At 32.6% G+C, this 21373-nt stretch overlaps 1 protein-coding gene across 13 annotated transcripts in view; it reads left to right on the top strand.

Annotated features, from left to right (window-relative positions):
- Positions 1-21373, top strand: part of Atrnl1 (attractin like 1) — a 694372-nt gene that overhangs the window by 13778 nt on the left and 659221 nt on the right. For all 13 annotated transcript variants that reach the window (XR_013437181.1, XR_013437180.1, XR_013437183.1 and 10 more), the window contains exons 2-5: positions 52-135; positions 1945-2058; positions 6478-6606; positions 7959-8167. Coding sequence is in view for 10 of the 13 variants with exons in the window: in XM_078044839.1 (XP_077900965.1) it covers positions 52-135; positions 1945-2058; positions 6478-6606; positions 7959-8167 (536 nt within the window). In the remaining 3 variants the exon portion in view is untranslated. The remainder of the gene's footprint in view (positions 1-51; positions 136-1944; positions 2059-6477; positions 6607-7958; positions 8168-21373) is intronic.

Raw genomic sequence — 21373 nt, 5'->3', positions numbered from 1 at the left:
ATGTCTTAAAGTTACTTTAAGGTAATTATTTTCATAATTTTTCCTTTCTAGGTTAACAGAACCTTCTGGATATTTAACTGATGGTCCAATTAACTATAAGTATAAAACTAAATGTACATGGCTAATTGAAGGCTAGTAAGTATACAATTTGAGTTGAATTAATTTTATTCTAAAAAGATAAAAGTGATTATTTAATGCCATTAAATAGTATAGTATAAAAAGTATTTCTATTAAAAAGTATAATTTTATATTTATAGTTTAATTGCTTATTAACATTATTTTCATTATGCATTATTTTCATAATGTTTTTGATGGGATTTATAATTTTTAGAAATCATATTTTATAAATTGCAGTACCCCTTCACTTGTGATATTAGAATAGATATATGTGTGGGGCTGGGGATGTGGCTCAAGCAGTAAAGGGCTTGCCTGGCATGTGCGGGTTACTGGGTTCGATCCTCAGCACCACATAAAAATAAAAAATATAGATGTTGTGTCCACTGAAAACTGAAAAATAAATAAATAAATAAATATATATATATAAAGAATAGATATGTGTGTGTGTGTATGTAAATATAAATAATTTTTGAGTTACTATGGCATTAAATAGGCATTTTTGGTGCTTTTAAAGCATCTTGTTATGGAATTAAAAACTCCATAGAAAGTCTAAAAATATTCCATGGTGACTTATGCCATTGGTTTATATTATTCAGCATTTTATTTTTAAGGGTATTTAAAAAAGAACATTTTATAGAAGAAAGAATTAATATCCTAATTAGGACTTGAAATTGAATTTGTCTATGTAAGCATTGTGAATAGATCACAAGTAAATTGATATGGATTTGTGATTTTTAAAAGTATGGTATTTGGAAAACCAAGTTTTTAAAAAAGATTTTTTATGTAATTTAGGGTTCTTAATTTTTCCTGTGTATCTCTAGTTTCTGTTTGTTAATAGTATATTGCATGTAGCAGACAAAAGCTTCTGAAGGTAGTTTTGAAAGAGATCCCTCCCAAAATGTTCTGAATAGCTGGTGGAATCACTACAGGAGGTATAAATTAGTTCCATCAGAACTTACTGGATTGGATTAGTTACAGTATGCTTATTTCAATAAAATACTGAATAATCATTAAAAAATAGCATTGCATTGAGACCTTTCAATTATGATTTGGAGAACTTAGTGTCTCCACCTAAGGGTTCTATAGAAATGAGAATAGTTACTTCTTTTTTTTTTTTTAATATTTGCTTTTTAGTTGTAGTTGGACACAATACTTTTGTGTACTTATTTGATTTTTATGTGGTGCTGAGGATCGAACCCAGGGGCTCCTCACTTGCTAGGCGAACTCTGTACCGCTGAGCCACAACCCCAGCCCAAGAATAGTTGCTTCTTGAGTGTTGAAACTTTTTTTAATGTGTGTCTTTTAAACTTGTTCTTTTTAAGTTATCCATAAAGCAGAATGTATTTTGACATAGATGGAGTATAACTTCCCATTTTTGTGATTGTACATGATGTGGAGTAACACTGTGGTGTGTTTATATATGAACTTAGGAAAGTTATGTCTGATTCATTATGAACATTGAATTTTTAAAATCAATTTTATAGAAATACAGTTGGCTATGATGAAATGCACCCACTTTAGTAGGCAGTTCAGTAAGGTTTCAGTAATGTGTGTAAGCTATGTAATCTCTACCTTAATCCAAACAGAATCTGTTGACTAAATTTTTAGAAAATGGTGATTCTTGCATATGGCCTATTAACAGATTTTGAAAGTTAAGTCTCATTTTTACAAATTAGATATGACAGTTTATTAATCTTTTACTTTAGTGATTTGAGGATATAGAAAAATGATCTGTAAATAGGTTTTTAATAAAATATTCTATCTAAAATTTCTTGACTGTGTTTTGTGTATTATTTGTTAATTTAAAAATATTTTAATATTTTTCAGTCCAAATGCAGTGTTAAGATTAAGATTCAATCATTTTGCCACAGAATGTAGCTGGGATCATATGTATGTGTATGATGGAGATTCAATATATGCACCTTTAATAGCTGTTCTTAGGTGAGTAATTATGTAAATTTAATTGATAAATTTATAGTCTGTTTTAGGGAAGTGAGTATTATAATTTGTTAATTAGAAGTATATTGACCTATACTCAAAAATAAATTTAATGCACATATTGATGGCTAAATTTCAAAGATGATTATAATACTATTTTGTATACTCTGTCAGCTTAAGAGTGTGTGTGTGTGTGTGTGTGTGTGTGTGTGTGTGTGTATTAAATGTTAATATAGCCTGGATAAATAAGTACTATATTGGTCTGTAGATTTCTTTATAAATATTCTTTTTTTCTATTTAGTTTATTCTTTTAAAATAGTTTGAATATATATTTGGGTAGATCAGGGTGAGTTCTAGCTTGAGAAATGGATTTTTCTTTTAATAGTTTTCTATTTATTTAGTGAAATGCTGAAATTTTAAATTCTGAGGGAAAAGGTTAAGGTATGCATTGTGTGATGGCTTAGTAAAGGAGGTATTTCTATCAATTGTCACAATGTAGGGATCTTGGTTGCTTCAAACTTTCATTCTTAGTAGTCACATAGACTTAACTTATTATGGCATTTTAAGTCTCAGTTTAAAAACATTTTCTATGTATGTCTATAGATGTTATAAAGTTTTATGAGTAGAAGAAAAATATATTAGGTATAGAAAAATTTATAAACTTGTAGATTTTAGAGACATGATAAGTAAGTAACATGATTATTGACTAAGTACTCAGTATGTTCTTTAATTTTGTTACTTGCACATTCTCTTTCTTGTATTCTAGCATTGTTGAACATTTAAGTATAAATAAAGGCTTGTTTTAATTTTATTTTACTGTTTGTATTCCTGTTCATCAAGAATGTGAAATATTTTTTGGACATATGAGGGTTTACATTTTCAAATTACTATTTCAGAGTAAACCCGTAGGTGCTTAGATACTTACTCTGTGATATTGGTATTGCAGAAAATATTCTTAAAAACTCTTGTTTTGAGTTGTTTGGGTATTATAAACTACTTGGTTATAAGTAGTCTTGTATCTGAAGACAACAGAAAATGGAGTAGATCCTTGAATAATTATATTGTAAGACAATTCATCATGCAATTAGATAAGATCCTGGGTTCACACTTCTATTTTTAGCAATTTAAACATCACTTTGCTATTATTGCTTTCTTTTTGTGACACAATTGACCATCATTTGTGTGTATTTTCATTTATTTTTCTAGTAGTTCTAATGACTTTGCATTAACTAACACTGATTCATTAACGTTCTTACCAACCTTTTCCTGTTAGTAAAAGAATGGTTCCAAACTTAATAGCATGATGGGGTTAGTATATGGCTGTGAACATGGAACTGATGACTTCTTTGGGAAGTGTTCTAGTTACCCTGTCTTGAGGGAGGTGGGAACTTGTGTTTATTAAATATCCATTTGATGTTAAGCACTGTTCTGAATAGTTTAAATGCCATTGAATTTTCACAAAAATCTCCCATTCTCACAAAGTATCCCCATTTCATAATTGAAGAATTAAGAATCAGAAATTGTTAACTTCTAATAGGTAATAGAGCCAGTTAGGATTTTTACTGTTTGTACTTCATTTTGCTAAGAATCAGAATCTAATTGGAAATGTGTTTGAATTGTACCAGTTGTGTAGGTACTATTACTCAATACGCATTTACTAACCTGTTCGGTTCCAGAGACTTTCTTAAGCCTGGGTGGGGGTGGTGGGTATAGTATAGTAAGGAGTAAGGCCCAAGTCATTGCAGTGAGTTTAAAAACCAGCCACCTGGAGTTGGGCCAAACTTCCTAGATTAAGGCCACTCACCTCTACAAGACTATTTTCACTTTTGACTATAGTTGTAAGCTTGGAGGTCCCCACCCTCACTTATAACCATCTCGCTTTGAGTTTGGGGATGATAATGACTAGAATGACTCTTAGAATTCAGGAAAGTGCCAAACTTCTGACTATAGATTTATTGTAAGGATAGAAATCAGAGCCAGCCAAATAAAGAGAGGCATTTGAAGAAAATGAGGTTGGGAACGATTACAGATACAAAGCTTTGTGTTCTTGGGATATGTCACACATCCAACTAGTCAATGTGTATTATAAGGAAGTTCACCTGAGTTTTAGTTGTTCAGAGTTTTTATTGGTGTTTCATTATGTTGGCATGATTGATTGAATCTTTGGCCGTGAGGTTGAACTCTATGGCTTTAGCCTCCCTCTTCTCTTTAGAAGTTAGGCTGATGCCATATATGGCCCAACCCTTTACTCAGTGGCTTATCTTGTTGGTGCAGCTATCCCCCATCCTAAATTGTCTCTTAACTCTAGAGGCCCATCATAAGTCACCTCACTGGCAAAAACTTCCAGGGCCTACCATGAGTAACAAAGACACTCTTATCACTTTGGAAATTCCAAGGACTTAAAGGCTGCATTCCAAGAACTGAGAACAAAAACCAGCCAAATTCCTTGGTATGCACTAGTCATGCACAAGGGGGTGGGGGTGGGGCATGAAACCAGATTTTTCACACATAATAGTGTGTGAAAAAGTGTATTTTAATCAGGTTATAAAAGAGGACTATATAATTTCAGAAAAAGTAACCAGTCCTTCATGGTGAATTTTATGAGTAGAAACGTGGTATGGGGCCAGATAGTATATTCTAGGTAGAGAAAAACACGTAAAAAGATGTAGACACATTAAAGAATTTATATTTTAGGACAATAGTAAGTAGTTTTGAAAACTTGATCATAAAACATGAAGGGATACGCAAGGACCCACATAAACCAGTAAATAGCAGTTGGCCATCTAGTTAGTATTCATTTAGTGCCAGGCAATGAACAAATTATTTATAACAAACATAATACCTAAAGGACAAGTTATTATCCTTTAGGTATTATCACTGCCATTTTACAAATGGAGAATTGAAGCACAGAAAGGTGCTATAAGTGGCCAAGTTGCCTATCTGATAAGTGATATAGAGTCAGAATATGAGTCCATGTTATGTAATTTTAGGCTTTAGTTCTTTATCACTATATGTGTAGCTAAGATTGATATTACAGAATTTGAATTCTGTTGACAGTCTCTCTTAAAAAATCTTAGTTTCCTTGTAGGTGTGGAGCATTCCTGCTAGCTTTACTAGAATTTGCAACCAGTGGTAAAAGGTAAAGCTATATGATTACTTGTTGAAGTAGCAAGGTAGAACCAAGTGAAGGTTTTTATATGACTTAATCATATATACAATAATTATAGTCGATGTCATATAATTATAACCTAGTTTTTGTAATAATAATTACTAAAGCATTAAATCAAGAGTTGATTACTTTTTAGTTTGTGTTTGAAAAATAAATTATTTGACTAATATTTAATATGTGTAAAATATGATTCAAGGGAATTCAGTTTGTAATCGTGCCTAAACAAATTTAATTTGGTTTAAAGGAATTTGTTATTTTGATTTATGTAGTTGTTTTTAGCAGCTTATTCTCTTCCTCATTGCATGTTTTTACAAATTAAAGAGGGTAGTATGGTATAAGAAAGTGAAGATATATAATTTTTCCCCATGAATAAATAGGTTAAAGATAAGTGCCAGTTACTTGAAATGCTACTTCTTACACATTTCTATTCCTCTACCCCCAGATTAGTTTTCTTATGTGCGCATATAGGCCTCAAAGAACAATATTTTGTTTTGAAATAGTTATATATTAATAATACAGTTTGCATAAATATACAGAATTTTAAAGAGCATAGAAAGCATGTATTTTAAAATTACCTGAAATACCGAGATGAGTGTATTGGAAGTATACTAGAGGACTAGAATTTTATTTTATTTTTTGGTACTGGGGATTGAACCTAGGGGTGCTTTTACCAATGAACTTCATCCTCAGCCCTTTTTAAATTTTTTTCTTTTTTAAATTTTGAGACAGGGCCTTGTGAAATTGCTGATGCTGGCTTTGAACTTGCCATCCTTCTTCTGGGATGGCAGGTATGTGTCTTTGCATCCAGTGTGAAATAGAATTTTATTGTAATCAGTTAATGTAGAGCATTTCTTCTAGCTTTACTGGACTTTGCAACCAATGGGATCACTTGGTAGAGTAGCAAGATAGCTCTGAATGAAAATATATATGATTAAGTAGAAGACCACACTGGTATTGTGGCAGGATGGATAGCACAATCAAGGGAGAAATGGAACATGTAGTCCTATGGTGATAAGAAAAAGAGTGAGGTGGTATGAGAGTAATTGTGTATTGCAGCAGGAGTAGAGCTAACTGGGTAGAAATGGATATGACTCATTTTTTATTTATTTACTTTAGAATTATTAGTTGTAATATAGCTGCTTAATGATTGTAATAAGAATGTTTTTGAGTTAATTTTTACATAATTAATTTTTACATAATAGTCATCTATATACAATGTATAGATAAAATATTTAATTTTGTTCTCTTTTTAGTGGCTTGATAGTTCCTGAAGTAAGGGGAAATGAAACTGTGCCTGAAGTTGTTACAACATCTGGCTATGCACTGTTACACTTCTTTAGTGATGCTGCATATAACCTAACTGGTTTCAACATTTTTTATTCGTAAGTTTTTTTTTACAAAACTTATCTTTGTAATATGTGTTATGTGTCAGGAGCAGGTTAGTGTGTTACTCAAATTATATGTAGGATCCTTTCTTAAGTGATGAAATCGTAACCATGTACTACCAAATGCTATCTAAGCCCATGTTGGGATAATATCTAAGTCTGAGGATGTTATGGTGGCAAGTTAAGTTTGGTTGAATATTAATTACAAAATTTAAAATTGTTGGCAGATGCCTAAAATCCAGTGTAGCTTTATTGGTAGCAACAGATACATGAGCATACAGGGAGTGCAGAGCTGCCTTTCTGTATTTCTAATGTATTTTATTTGTAGTTTGAAGAGGGGTGTGAAGCTAAGTTTTGGTAGTCCTTCTCTAGACCAGAGACTGTCCTAAATGACATAATACATTTAATTTCTTTTTAATCAGTTCTTTCAAGTTGGTATTTTTTCCTATGTCACATGTAAGAACACTGAATCAGCTTAGGAGATAAAAATATGTGGCTATACTACTGTCTCCCTCTAAAAATCCAAAAAACAATACTTATGAGAATTTATTATGTGTCTGGCACTTACATCTAGAAATCCCAAGGTGAAGTAAAGTAGCCAGCGATGCTTTCATAGGAATGGCCACAGAGAAATTCTACACCTTAATTTTCTTCTTTTCTTCGTAAAGGTAGAAATTGATAACTAGGGTTTTTTTATTAAGCCAGGAATAAAATATTCAAAATATCCCTGAACTATCTATTTATTAAAGGATTTCTTTATTATGTAATATATACAAAAATGTATGCAAAGGAGAATAAATAATAGAATATAATTAGTTTATAGTATAATATATATTATATAATATATATATTATAAAATAAATAATAGAATATAATTAGTTTAAAAACTTTAAAATGAAATTTGGTAAACACCCTTTTTTTCTTAAGAGTGTATGGGTAGTAGCATGTGCTTTAACTATTATATAACCAAGTTATGTCTTGGCTTCTTATAGACTTTCAGGTATGCATGGAATTTAAATTTTTTCTATAAAATATTTATTAAAAGTACTTAAGCATTTACAAAAAATTGTTCTTGGAACCATACAGATTCTGTAGATGTTGAGTGTGTAGTCCTTAGATGTTTGGAGTTTTGGTAGCAAAGTAAACTTACTGAACAAACTAAGACTAATTGCAAATAAATGCATGAGAGTTAAAGCTTAAAGACTAATGGGCTGAAGTTACATTGTGAAACTGTATTAAATTAATAAGCAAATAAGACTTAATATAAAAACTAGAAAGTTTATAAAATATCAACCAAAATTCTTTTTTAATTATCTTGAATTTAAGTATATATGAATTATATTTTACAGAATCAATTCTTGTCCTAACAATTGCTCTGGCCATGGAAAGTGTACAACCAGTGTTTCCGTTCCCAGTCAAGTGTATTGTGAATGTGATAAGTACTGGAAGGGTGAAGCTTGTGACATTCCTTACTGTAAAGCCAACTGTGGCAGTCCAGATCATGGGTACTGTGACTTGACAGGAGAAAAACTGTGTGTCTGTAATGATAGTTGGCAAGGTAAGCCTGTATGGTGTAATAGCTTCTGAAACATGTATTTAGTTATACAAATTCTATTTTCATTTTATTGAAGTTTGCATACCCAAATCACATGTATTTGTTTTTATTTTTAGAATGTTCAGGATAACAATTAACTTCTTAATAATTTGCATCCTCACAAATAGAAATGGTAAAGATTTTGTCTACTTGCTATTTTGAGGATTAAATGAAGTTATAAATGAAAAATTTTAAGTTGTAGGTGTGTGATCACCATGATCTAATGTAATTTTTGTTGAATCGCTAAAGAGTTGAAGACTTCACTATATTCAACATAGGGTACATTCAAATTTACTTTATAATGGGTAACTTAAGTATTGTGTTGCAAAAATAAATGGTTATCTCACAAGGTACTGCATTATATTACTCATTTCTTAGGGAACACTGACCCCTTGTGGCTATTTTAAAAAGAACATGAGAATATTTCAAAAGGTATTTAAAAGATTTAAGTATTTGGCTGCCTATTATAAAAGAAAGATTCCTGGGAAACAATACTTAACAATTTTTATAAATATATATCATTACAGATTAATTTTAGACTATGCTGGGGAGTTTTTATTTACTTCAGCATCTGGGTATAAAGTCATAATTTTTTTTCATTGGGGAGTTAAACTAAGGAATAGGTTTAGTCATCTATGCACTTGCCCACCCAGAGCCTACCTTTTGCTAATTATATTTTTGTTCACATATTGAAAGGCTTCCCTGTGTTAATGTATTAATTTTGTCAATAGAGTTTGACTCACTAATTGCATAACTCACTAATTACAAAAGTATGATGGTGTGTTCTTATAACACCATGCAGCAATAGTAGCTTTAGTTTCTGTTAGACATTTCTAAGTAAAAACCAAAGAGAAGGTTCTCCTCATGTAGTTGTATTCATCATTCTTGAGATGACTATTTATAAAAAGTGTTACAGAGTATGCTGAGTATTTTCTTAGTGGAATTATTTAGGTTTTGTAAATTATTTAGGCTTTGTATAAGTTATTCGTATCTTAAACCCATGTTATCACATTTTAGAATGTTAGATATGACAACTACAAAATATTAAGTGATTTCTTATTAAATTGAATTTGAATATATAGTGTGATTATGATAGATTGTTACAAATTTATAAGAGTTCTTTGATTAAAGGGGTATATATTTTACTGGCTATTTTACTCATTTCTGACTTTTCTCCTTCCTTTTTCTAGTTCCTGGAGATATTGTTTCTTTAAAAACTTCAATCTGAAACCCAGATTACTTCTTTTTCTATATGCAAAATAGTACATTGAGATCAATTTAAATTAAAGCCTGAGAAATAAATAGAAAAATAACTCATACACATAATGTTTGCAAACTGGTCTTTAATTGCTAGTCTTGAAAGCAAAAGAATAATATGTTGTATGAAATTCTTTATGAACATCTCTGTCCATTTTCTGTTCTTCTATTAGGCCATCTTTGAAATGCTTTATTTTCTCAGGGTTTTGTAATATGTACCTGGTTCAAAATATTACCTTTCATTTTCCCAGTTTTTGTTTATTGTTTTTTTCACATTCTATTATTCTCACCAGTATAAATGCCCTCAATCATATAATTTCCTGAATCTGATATGTCAGTAAGCAAATAGAAATGGGGAAGCAAATACTTATAATACTGCCATGTTTACTTTAAAGAAAAGTTATATCATGAACAGCCTAAGAAATGTATATGTATGTGTGTTTGTGTACACACATTTGAAATAAGAATAATGTGACAGTAATTTATAAATTATAAAGTATTATGTAGAAGTCACACAAATTTTATATTCTTATTTATATTCTTATTTATTAATTAAGGGTTTGATCTTTGAAAGTGAATATTTTGAGGGTAGAGGGCCAGGTGGAAGGCTGTTGTTAACACAATGTGCAGATAGTTTTCTTTGACAAAGTCTCAAACCCAGTCTTGATTCTGCATTTAAAAAAGTAGAATTAAAAGTTGGTGTAATTATGAACAAAATCATTAGAGGGAAAATGATGTTTTTATTTCCGATACATAGACTAAGGAGAAGTCAGTGAAGTAAAAAGGAAAGAAATATTTGCTTCTAGGACAAATAGGGAATAATCAAAGAACTAGACATTTTAAAGTGAGGGCTGCATAGGTAGTCTTTATGAGATTCAAAAACTGGCAGTTTTATAGAATGTGTTATTTGGAACTAGATTCTCTGGGTTAGAATAACAGATTTTTGTTGCCTGTATTATATTTTGTCCTCTAATATTGTTTGACTTTACTTATTCTTTTTGACTCTCTCTTTGGCTCTCTGTTCATTTTAAAAATGTACGTTACCACCCAGAAACTGGGATCTTATTAAGAGAACACAGAGGACAAGCCTCATGTTTGTCCTGCCTGGGTTTTGTGTTTCCTTGTTTTCTGTACAATATCTCTACTACTTTTGCTCAGCCATCACTCTATCCCTCAGCCTTAACTTTTTCATTGAATTCTTTCTTAATCATCTGCTTTCATATTTTTACTGTTTGATGCATTTTACTAAATTACATAGGAGTTTAAAGATAGGTGACACAAGTAAAGCCAAGTGTCACCCTTCTTCTATAAAAATACTTAAAACAAACCCAAACAGACAAGAAATATTGTAATTGTAAAGAATGTAAAAAATACTAAGTGTAGCATTTTGAAAAGTACACCAGTTTATATTGTGTAATGTTTAAATTTGTCATAATTTATTTTTCTCAAAGATAATGATATTTACATGTGTAATATATTGATAACAGAAGAGACACCTGTATGACATTGTCTACTTCTATGGCTTTTTAAATAGACTTCATTAAAAAAATTTTTTTGTAGTTGTACGTGGACAGCATGCCATTATTATATTTGTTTATTTTTATGTGGTGCTGAGGATTGAACCCAGTGCCTCACACATAGGTGGCAAGTGCTCTGCTACTGAGCTACAGCCCAGCCCTAAATAGACTTCATTTTTGATAGCAGTTTTAGGTTCATAGAAAAGTTGAGCAGAAGGTGCAGAAATCTCTGTCCCACACATGCAGAGCCTCCCTCATTGTCAATATCTCCTACTAGAGCTGTACAGATGTTAGAATTGATAAATCTACACTAAAAAAATCACTGTCATCCAGAGTCCTAGTTTATATTCATTCTTGGTGTTGTACATTTTCTTTTAGATAAATGTATTGTGACATGAATCCATTTTTAAATCCCCTGTGCTTGCTTTGTCATCATTCCCTCCTCAGTCCATGGCAACCACTGATCTTTTTTCCTGTCTCGCCATAGTTTCCCCTTTCCTAGATGTCATGTAAAGTCATATGTTGTGTAATAATGGGAATGCATTCTGAGAAAAGATATGTTAGGCAGTTTTTGAGTGAACATCCTAATAGTGTACTTGTATGGTGTCACTAGGTGATATAAACATAGTTGTATATGTCGTTTGTTGTTGACTGAAACATGGTTACTATGGGGCATGTGACTTAAATTGGAATCACTTAGTATGTAACTTTTTCTGTCTAACGTCTTTCACATAGTAATATGGATTTAAGTTTCCAGAATGTGTTTTTATGGCTTAATAGCTAATTTCTTTTTAGCACTGAATAATATCCCATTATATGGATATATCACAGTTTATCCATTCACCTACTGAATGAAGGACATTGTGGTTTCTCTGACATTTTTCACTTAATAAAATTTATTTAAATCTTAGTTAAGTCACATAGGGAAAAAGTCAACTTTGAAAAGAATTGCTCTCTTAAGATGACTTTGAAACATGGAAATAGATGAGAAATTTTAAAAAAGATATCAATATAAAAAATACAACAAATTGAATTTATGTTCATATATAGAGAGTATAATAGTACGGTGATTTTCAAAGTGGACTCCAAAATGTGATGTTTCCCCCACCAACTCCTTTAATCATGGTGGCTTCAGGTTTCTCTCTCATGTGTGTTTCTGAATCCCTGGGAGTCTTTGGTTGAAAACAACAGAAGTAGTTCTTGCTTATTGAATTAGAAAAGTCAGCTATTGGAGAGAGAATACTATTTTCCAATATTCATCCTGCTCTCCCCCACCTTTTTTTTGGTCTGGTAATGGAACCCACACACACTTAACCACTGAGCCACATGCCCAACACTTATTTTATTTTGAAATGGAATCTCACTGAGTTGCTTAGGGCCTCACTAATTTGATGAGGCTGTCTTTGAATTTGTGATCCTCCTGTCTCAGACTCCTGGGCTGTTGGGGTTATAGGCATGTGCTACTGTACGAGGCCTTTGTTTCTTTTGGAAATAAGATCCACTGACTTTTAGTTTATCCCTTGGCCTTAAAGCCTCATGACACAGTTCTCATCCTACCTTGTAGTTAGTGTGGCTTTGTTTTCAAGGCTCTGGGTGGGAATGCTGTATACAACTATTAGGTTGTCCAGTTCTTTTTTTTGACTGGTAAATGGCAACCACTGTAGTAACCAGTGACACTAGCCCATTCACCTCTAGAATGTGTCAAGAGAGGGTCATGAATTTTTAACTTATTTTAGCAATTTATTTTGGCTCTTTTAGCCTATTTCCTAACAAAAGGATATTGAAGCCTGGTACAGTGACACACACCTGTCATTTGAGTTATAGGGAGTCTGAGACAGGAGAATTACGATTTCCAGGCCAGTTTGGGCAGTTTAGTGAGACCCTTCTCAAAATAAAATTTAGAAGAAGGGCTGGAGATATAGCTCATTGGTAAAGCTACACTGGGTCCAATCCCTAGTTTCGGCAGGGGTGGGGTTTGGGGGGAGAAAAAAAGAAAAGGATACTGGACAACTCACAAGCAAGATGGGAATGCTGGAAACAGCAGTTTTGAAAAAAGGAAGCTACAAAGGAAGGATAGGTCTATAGCAAAGAAGAAGCAATAGGAAAATTAGAATACTCCTATCACTGCTACTGGACCTTCTTGGCATACTACCATTGGCATCCTTATGTCGATTCTCTAAGCTGCAGGCATGTGTGGAAAGAACTTTAAACTGTACCACATCTTTGTATCACTTGTGAAGATGGAAAGTCTTGCTTAGAAACATCTGGTTGGCTAAATATAGGTCTTATCCATACCTTAGGTAGTTTTGGAAATATAGAGAATTTAACCTGTATGGTGGGAATGGGTCCTGTTTCTGAACAAAATTCACACAATACGGTTTTCCCCAGACATATGAAGTTCAAATAAATGGAAAATCCAAATAAAAGATTTCAAGTATAAATTGTTGCCATAATTGACAAGAAATGGGCTAAGTAGTTCTCTCCTGTCTACTCAGAAAAACTGCAGTGTGGACTGGATGGTAGGAGTAGATACGTGAAAGAGATACTCAGCAGGCTTCAGCATGTGATTTTTACGGAGAGATGAAAAACAGGTTGCCATCTTTAATGTATGTATCTCATTGTCTCAGTGCCCATCCTGTTCAAGGCTGTTTAATCCTTTTACATGTTTTTAATTCTTCTAAATATTTTTATGTTTTCCATATTTTTCTAATTTGAATTCAGACACAGTTTTCATGTAAGGACTGAAGTTGTTTGTTTTAAGCCCTTAAATTATTGATTAAAAGGCACACTTTGAATATGTAAGTCATTTAATGGAACAGTTTTGTTGCATTGTACCTGTGATCTGTAAAGTCATACTTTACAGATGTAAAGTCATACTTTGACTTATTTCCGTTTCTCAGGTGCTTAGTCCCTTTCTATCTCAAGACCTGTCTTATTTCTAAATTTCTTTCTAGAATACCCCCATCCCAATAATATTCTAAGACCAGGTCAGATCCCCTGTTCTGTGAGGTTTTTAGACCTTACTTTTTAAAATCATAGCATTCATCACAGTTCATAATGGTGTTTGTGTGATTCATCATCTTTTCCATTGTGATATAAGCTCCACGAGGTTAAAATGATATTGTTTTGATGATCTTTGTATCCCCAGAATCTAATATAGTCTGTCACATGTAGTAGGCACTCCATTTTTTTCTTTTTATTATCAAATGAATGAATTAGAAACCTGCTAATGTACTAGAATTATATGTGAATATTCAATTATAGGTGTTTATTATTTATTTTCATATAGAACATAATTCTAAATATTTAGAGAGACAAAATTGGAGCATTTAAATATTTTATTAAAGTTTCAGTTCTTGAGTGAGTCCTTGGTCTTATATTTGTTCCAATTCTTTGGTTTTAGATTTTAACATTTGCCATTGGGTGGCAGTGTTTACTACCAGAAAGAGCACTGTGGTTTTGCAGTTGAAAAAATCTGATAATTTTGTTTTATTTAGAAAATGCAAAATCTTTTTATCCAAATTTATATTTTACCCTGTAGTATTTTTTTCTGGGTTAGTCATATAACATATTAGGGCATAATAAGTTATTTCAGGGTACACATGTAATCATGAGTTGCCTTGAAGAAATTTGCAAGGTAGCTTACATATTGCCCTTTAGTACTCTTTAAAAAACTTTTTTTTAGTTGTAGATGGACACAGTACCTTTATTTTATTTATTTATTTTTTATGTGGCACTGAGGATCAAACCCAGGGCCTGACTTGTACTATGCAAGTGTTCTACTACTGAGCTACACCCTCAGACCTCTTCTAACACCCTTAACCATGGTTTACAGATTGCCTTCAAAGCATGGAGACTTAGCTCAGGCTGTAGTGTACTACAGAATGGGTCACTTAAACAACATACATTTATTTCTTACATTCTGGAGATTTCAAGTCAGATCAGTGTGCTGGCATGGTCTGGTTAGGTTATTTCAGGTAGGAGTGGTAGAAAATTTTTCATGGATATGTTTTTATAAAAAGATGGTGATATCTACATTTAAACACAGCAAAGACTGTGTTTAAATGTAAATATCAATATTTAATTTTTAATCAATGGATAAGCCTTTATATGTATGAAGTGCTCTCTATGGTTATTTGTGTTTATAATTAATATTCAGTTTATTAATTTATATTTTTAATCATTTTGGTGTCAGAATTCTGAAAGCAACAAATTAAGACACTGATTTTCCTTAAATTTAAAAATCATATTCATAAATCTTATTCAATTCATAAATTTATTAGTTTGAGTAAAAATAAAGGTAATCTACAGAGTTTGCCTATAAACCATTCCTTCTAATGTGGTAATTGCTGGAAGCTACGTAAAATGATTTAGTAACAAAGCAAGAATTTTGATTGTTGTTTCATTCTGTGTAGAAAATTAGGTATATTTAGATTACAAAATGAAATAAAAAATATCTTTAGGATCCCATTTCCTATATTAACAATATTTTGTTTAAGTTAATTACATTAATAAATTATTATTTTAGTTTCCTAGAAATGTTATAATAAATTACCACAAATTTGGTGTCTTAAAGCTGTACACATTTATTAAACTCTTGCTATTTTGGATGTCAAGAGTCTGAAATTAGTTTCACTGCGCTAAAAATTCAGCTCTTAGCTGGGCCTCATTTCTTTTGGAGGGTGAAGGGGAGAATCTGTTTTCTTGACTCTTTAGCTCCTGGAGCTACCTTCTTTGCATTTCTTGGCTCCTTTCCATGGCCTCTGTCTTCAGATCCAGCAGTGTAGCATCAGGGGTCACATTGCCTCCGTTGTGTAGTCAGAGCTACCTCTTATTTGGACACTTCTTTTTAGAATCCATTCAGTTAATCCATGATAACCCAGCTCAAAATTCTTAATTACATCTGTAAAGTTTCTTTAAGGTAGTATTTATGAGTTAAGATGATGAGGACCTGGCTATCCTTGGGGTTGTTATTTCGCTTAATGCAGACTTGCTTTGCAATATTTTACTTTAAGGCAGATTTAGTAATTATACTGGTGATTTAAACATGTCTGTGAGTCTCAAAGGTTTTTCATGACATTGTTCTCTATCAGATTCTTTTCTAAGTAATACTTATATGTTGTTTGTCTGCTTCTAGCTCTGTGCCTTTGGTTGGTAGTCTGTTTTTAACTTTATATTTAGAAATCATTTGAAAGTTATAAAAAGTTGCAAGCCTTCAGCAAGAATACTATTGTAATGCCCAGATTTGCCTATTGGTAACATTTTACTCTATTTGCTTTATTATCTTCAACTTGCATGATTTAAAATAACTCCACATTTATTTTTTAAAGAGGTAGAATAATCACAGTTAACTATGTATTACTTATATAATGTCCCCATGATCATTTTTCTCTTCAGTTAAATTAGAGGTTGATGAATTTTTCTGTAAAAGGCCAGATAGTAAATATTTTTGACTTCACAAGCATATGGTCTGTAGGGTCACTATCCAACTCTGCTGTTTTTGTGCAAAAGCAGCCATAGATAATGCTTAACTGAGTGAGCCTGGCTGTTCTCTAATGAAATTTTATTTCCAAAGACAGGTAGTGAGCTACATTGAGAGTTAATAGATTTCTAAGTGATTTAGAATTATAATTTGCTTTTTTTTTTTTTTTTTTTTTTTTTTAGAAAAAGCAATAAAGATGGTTTATTGCTTTGCTAGCAAAGGAGAAACACAGAGGACTTCTGTCCCAGGGCCTGTGATTCTGCCCATCATGGGGAACCAGGGGGCTTATAAAGAGGAGATTCAAAGACTACATTCTATGTGTGTTCTCTGTTTAAGTTGTAATTTACTTGTTAATTTTGGAGATAGTCATTTTTGAGATCTTCTGGTGCCATCCCCAATCTCTGAATTACTTCATTCCTGTGGTAGGTGTGTGCTCAAGGGATTTAACTCTGCCTAGGATAGGGAAGAAAGGTAATCCTGTTTCCCCTGAGATTAGGGAGGAGATTAGGTAGAGAGGAAGAGAAAGAAACATGTCTGTTTTAAGTTGCAGTGGCAGCAGGGGCTATATTCAAAGTACAAAGTGGACTGCTATTACATTTACCCACTGTCAATTTCTGCATTCCATTTCTATGGAAAAATGGTCAATGACATCTCCAAGCTGCTTCCTGATGAAAGAGGGCGAAGTTGGAGGAAGTGACTCAAAGTCCTTATTCTCTATCAGGTGGGGCATGGATGGTTAAGGGTATTCAATATCACAGCAGTACAGATGTTCACAGTGGCAGATGGCAGGTGACTGGACAAGGCTTATGTAGGGCAGGGATTATGCTAAGATGACAATAAATAAGACAGCAAAGCATGATCTTATCAACACAAGAGCAATTAGAATTTTAGACATATGTCTGTAAAACTTGTTTTTTTTTCTATTTTTGGTTTTGAGGATTGAACTCAGGGCACTCAAGCAGTAAAGTACATCCTCAGCTCTTTTTTGTATTTTATTTATAGACTGGGTCACTGAGTTTCTTAGGGCCTCTCTAAATTGCTGAGGCTGGCTTTGAACTCATGATCCTCCTGCCTCAGCCTTTAGGATTACAGGTGTGTGCCACAATGCCCAGCTAAAATTTACTTTTTAAAGAAGCAGGTTCGTTTGATTTCTTTGATTAGTGAGAATAGTTCACAGTCTTTGCACCCAGGAATAATAAAGTTTTAATTATCGAATTTAAAAGACTATGTCTCTGTCAAAGAGACAATCTGTTTTTGTTTGTACCTGAAAAATACAAATCCATATAATGTATGCTCAAAGATCTTGAAGATGAGTACATGAATATATAGGTAGGTTCACAAATGAACAAGTGAAAACTGGGCAACTATTTTTTAATCAGAATCTGCTTGGGAGTTTTAAAGTATTGTGGCTAAATGATAATGTAGAACTTACTGATACAAGCAAATTGAAGATTAGCTGTACTGCCACTTGATGGCACCATCAGCATTTGTGTTGACAATATTAAGTTGGGGAAAAGTAGTATTCCTTATATAATATAGGTAAAAATCATACAACTAAAATGTATTAATATTTCTGTGAAGAGTGAGGGACAAATATGCTATATTGTATGAACTAAAAAGCTTTGTAAAAAGTGGAGTAAAGAAAAATGATAGGAGAATTATATTGTCAAAATAATAAATGTGCTAAAATTATGTAAAAAGTGTTCTTTAAGAGTTAGTTTCATTTTAAACTGGGAACAAATTATTTAGTTAGAGCAAAACAACCTATACCCATCATATTAAGTACAGGCATATCTTCATGATACTGGAGGTTTGTTGCCAGACTATCTGAATCAAGTGAGTATTGCAATAAAGTGAGCACACAGATTTGTTTTCCCTGTGCACATAGAAGTTATGTTTACACTATACTGAAAATGTACATACCTTAATTAATTTAAAATACTTTATTGCTAAAAATTGTTAAAAATCACATGAGTCTTCATTTGAATTGGAATCCTTTTGCTGGTAGAGTGTCTTGCTTCCTTGTTGGTGGCTGCTGACTGATCAGAGTCCTGGTTGCTGAAGGTTGGGGTGACTGTGTCAGTTTCTTAAAATAAGACATTAGTGAAGTTTGCTGCATCCATTGACTCTTCCTTTCATGAAGGATTTTTCTGGGGTATGTGATGCTGTTTGATATCATTTTACTCACAGCAGAAATTTTTCAAAATTGGAAAGTGGGCTGCTGCTTTATCAACTAAGTTCATGTGATATTCTGTATCCTTTGTTGTCATGTCAGTGATGTTGACAGCATCTTCAAACAGGAATTGATTTCATCTCAAGAAACCATTTTCTTTGCTCATCCTAAAAATTTAACTCTTACTTGGAAAAATTTTATTGTGAGATTGCAGCAATTGAGTTATATCTTCAGGCTCCACTTAGAATTTTAATTCTTTTGACGTTTCCACCACACTTGTTGTTGCTTCCTCTACTGAATTCTTGCACCCCTCAAAATCATCCATGAGGGTTGTATCAGCTTCTTCCATATTTATTTTAATGTTGATATTTAGGTCTCTTTCCAGAATATTGAATATTGAATATTCCTTATGGCCTCTGGAATGGTGAATTATTTCCAGATTGTTTCCTATCTATTTTCTCAGATTAATCAGATTAATCACTATCTATGGCAGTGGTAACCTTACAAAATGTATTTCTTAATAATAAGACTTGAAAGTAAAAATCAGCCTTTGATCCATGGCTGCATAATGGTTATTGTGTTAGCAGGTATGAAAACATTAATCTTGTTGTAAATCTCCATCAGAGCTTTTGGATGTCTAGGTGTATTGTCAATAAGCACTCATATTTTAAAAGGATTCTTTCTCTTTGCAGGAGCCATTTAAAAAAATTTTATTCTAATTTATTATATGTGACAGGAGAATGCATTACAATTCACATTACACATATAGAGCACGATTTTTCATATCTCTGGTTGTTTACAAAGTGTATTCACACTATTTGTGTCTTCATACATGTACTGAGGGTAATGATGTCTGTTTCATTCCACCATCTTTTTTTACCCCCTTCCTTCCTCCCTTTCCCTCTCTCTTCTTTGCCCTATCTAGAGTTTGTCTAATCTTTTCATGTTCCCTCTCCTAATCCCACTATAAATCAGCCTCCTTATATCAGAGAAAACATTGGTATTTTTTTGGTGGGGACTGGCTAACTTCACTTAGCATTATATTCTCCATCCATTTACCTGCAAATGCCATGATTTTATTCTCTTTTATTGCTGAGTAATATTCCATTGTGTATATATACCGCAGTTTTTTCATTCATGCATATATTGAAGGGCATTTAGTTTGGTTCCACAGTTTAGTTATTGTGCTGCTATATACATTGATGTGGCTGTGTCCCTGTAGTATGCGGTTTTTAAATCCTTTGGGTATAGACTGAGGAGAGGGATAGCTGGGTCAAAAGGTGGTTTTCCAAAAAATCTCCATACTGCTTTCTAGATTGGCTGCACCATTTTGCAGCCCCACCAGCAATGTATGAGTGTGCCTTTCCCCCACATCCTCACCAACACTTATTGTTATTTGAATTCTTAATAGCTGCCATTCTGTTTGGAGTGAGATGAAATCTTAGAATAGTTTTGATTTTCATTTCTCTAATTGCTAGAGATGTTGAGCATTTTTTTCATGTATTTGTTGACTGAATATATATCACCTTCTGAGAAGTGTCTGTTCAGTTCCTTGGCCCATTTTTTGATTGAGTTATTGCTTTACTGGTGGTTAGATTTTTGAGTTCTTTATATATCCTAGAGATTAGTGCTCTTTCTGATGTGCATGTGGTAAAAATTTGCTCACAAGCTGTAGGCTGTCTATTCACTTCAATGATTGTTTCGTTTGCTGAGAAGAAGCTTTTTAGTTTGAATCCATCCCATTTATTAATTCTTGATTTTAATTCTTGCACTATAGGGATCTTATTAAGGAAGTTGAGGCCTAATCTGATATGATGGAGATTTGGTTCTACTTTTTATTCTGTTAGACACAGGGTCTCTGGTTTAATTCCTAGGTCCTTGATCCATTTTGAGTTGAGTTTTGTGCATGGTTCCAGATAGGGGTTTAATTTTATCCCGTTGCATTTGGATTTCCAGTGTTTTTAGCACCATTTGTTGAAGAGGCTATCTTTTCTCCAATGTACATTTTAGACACTGTTGTCTAATATAAGAAACTGTGATTATTTGGGTTAATCTCTGTGTCCTCTATTCTGTACCATTGGTCTACCAGTGTATTTTCGTGCCAATACTATGCTGTTTGTGTTATTATTGCTCTGTAGCATAGTTTAAGTTCTAGTATAGTGATGCCACCTGCTTCACTCTTCTTGCTAAGAATTGCTTTGGCTCTTCTGGGTCTCTTATTTTTCCAGATGAATTTCATGATTCCTTTTTCTATTTCTATGAGGAATGTCAATGGGATTTTGAATGTCATTATACTTATCTAAAGCATTAGATATGTATAATGTTTTTGGTAGTATGGTCATTTTGACAATATTAATTCTGTCTATCCAAGAACAAGGGAGATATTTCCATCTTCTAAGGTTTTCTTTAATTTCTTTCTTTAGTGTTCTGTAGTTTTTGTTGTAGAGGTCTTTCACCTCTTTTGTTATTTTCCCAAGTATTTTTTTTTTTTGAGGCTATTATAAGTGGGGCAGTTTTTCTCATTTCCTTTTCAGAGGATTTGTCTCTAATATACAGAAATGCCTCTGATTTATGGGTGTTGATTTGGTATCCTGCTGCTTTTCTGGATTAATTTACTAGATGTAGAAGTTCTCTGGTGGACTTTTTTGGGTCTTCTAGGTATAGAATCATATCATCAACAAATAGTGCTAATTTGAGTTCTTTTCCTATCTGTATTCCTTTAGTTTCTTTCGTCTATTTAA

The sequence above is a fragment of the Ictidomys tridecemlineatus genome, chromosome 1 (assembly GCF_052094955.1).
Source record: "Ictidomys tridecemlineatus isolate mIctTri1 chromosome 1, mIctTri1.hap1, whole genome shotgun sequence".
Classification (NCBI taxonomy): Eukaryota; Metazoa; Chordata; class Mammalia; order Rodentia; family Sciuridae; genus Ictidomys; species Ictidomys tridecemlineatus.
The sequence above is the reverse complement of the archived record's forward strand: the minus strand, read 5'-3'. Positions and strand labels throughout refer to the sequence as shown.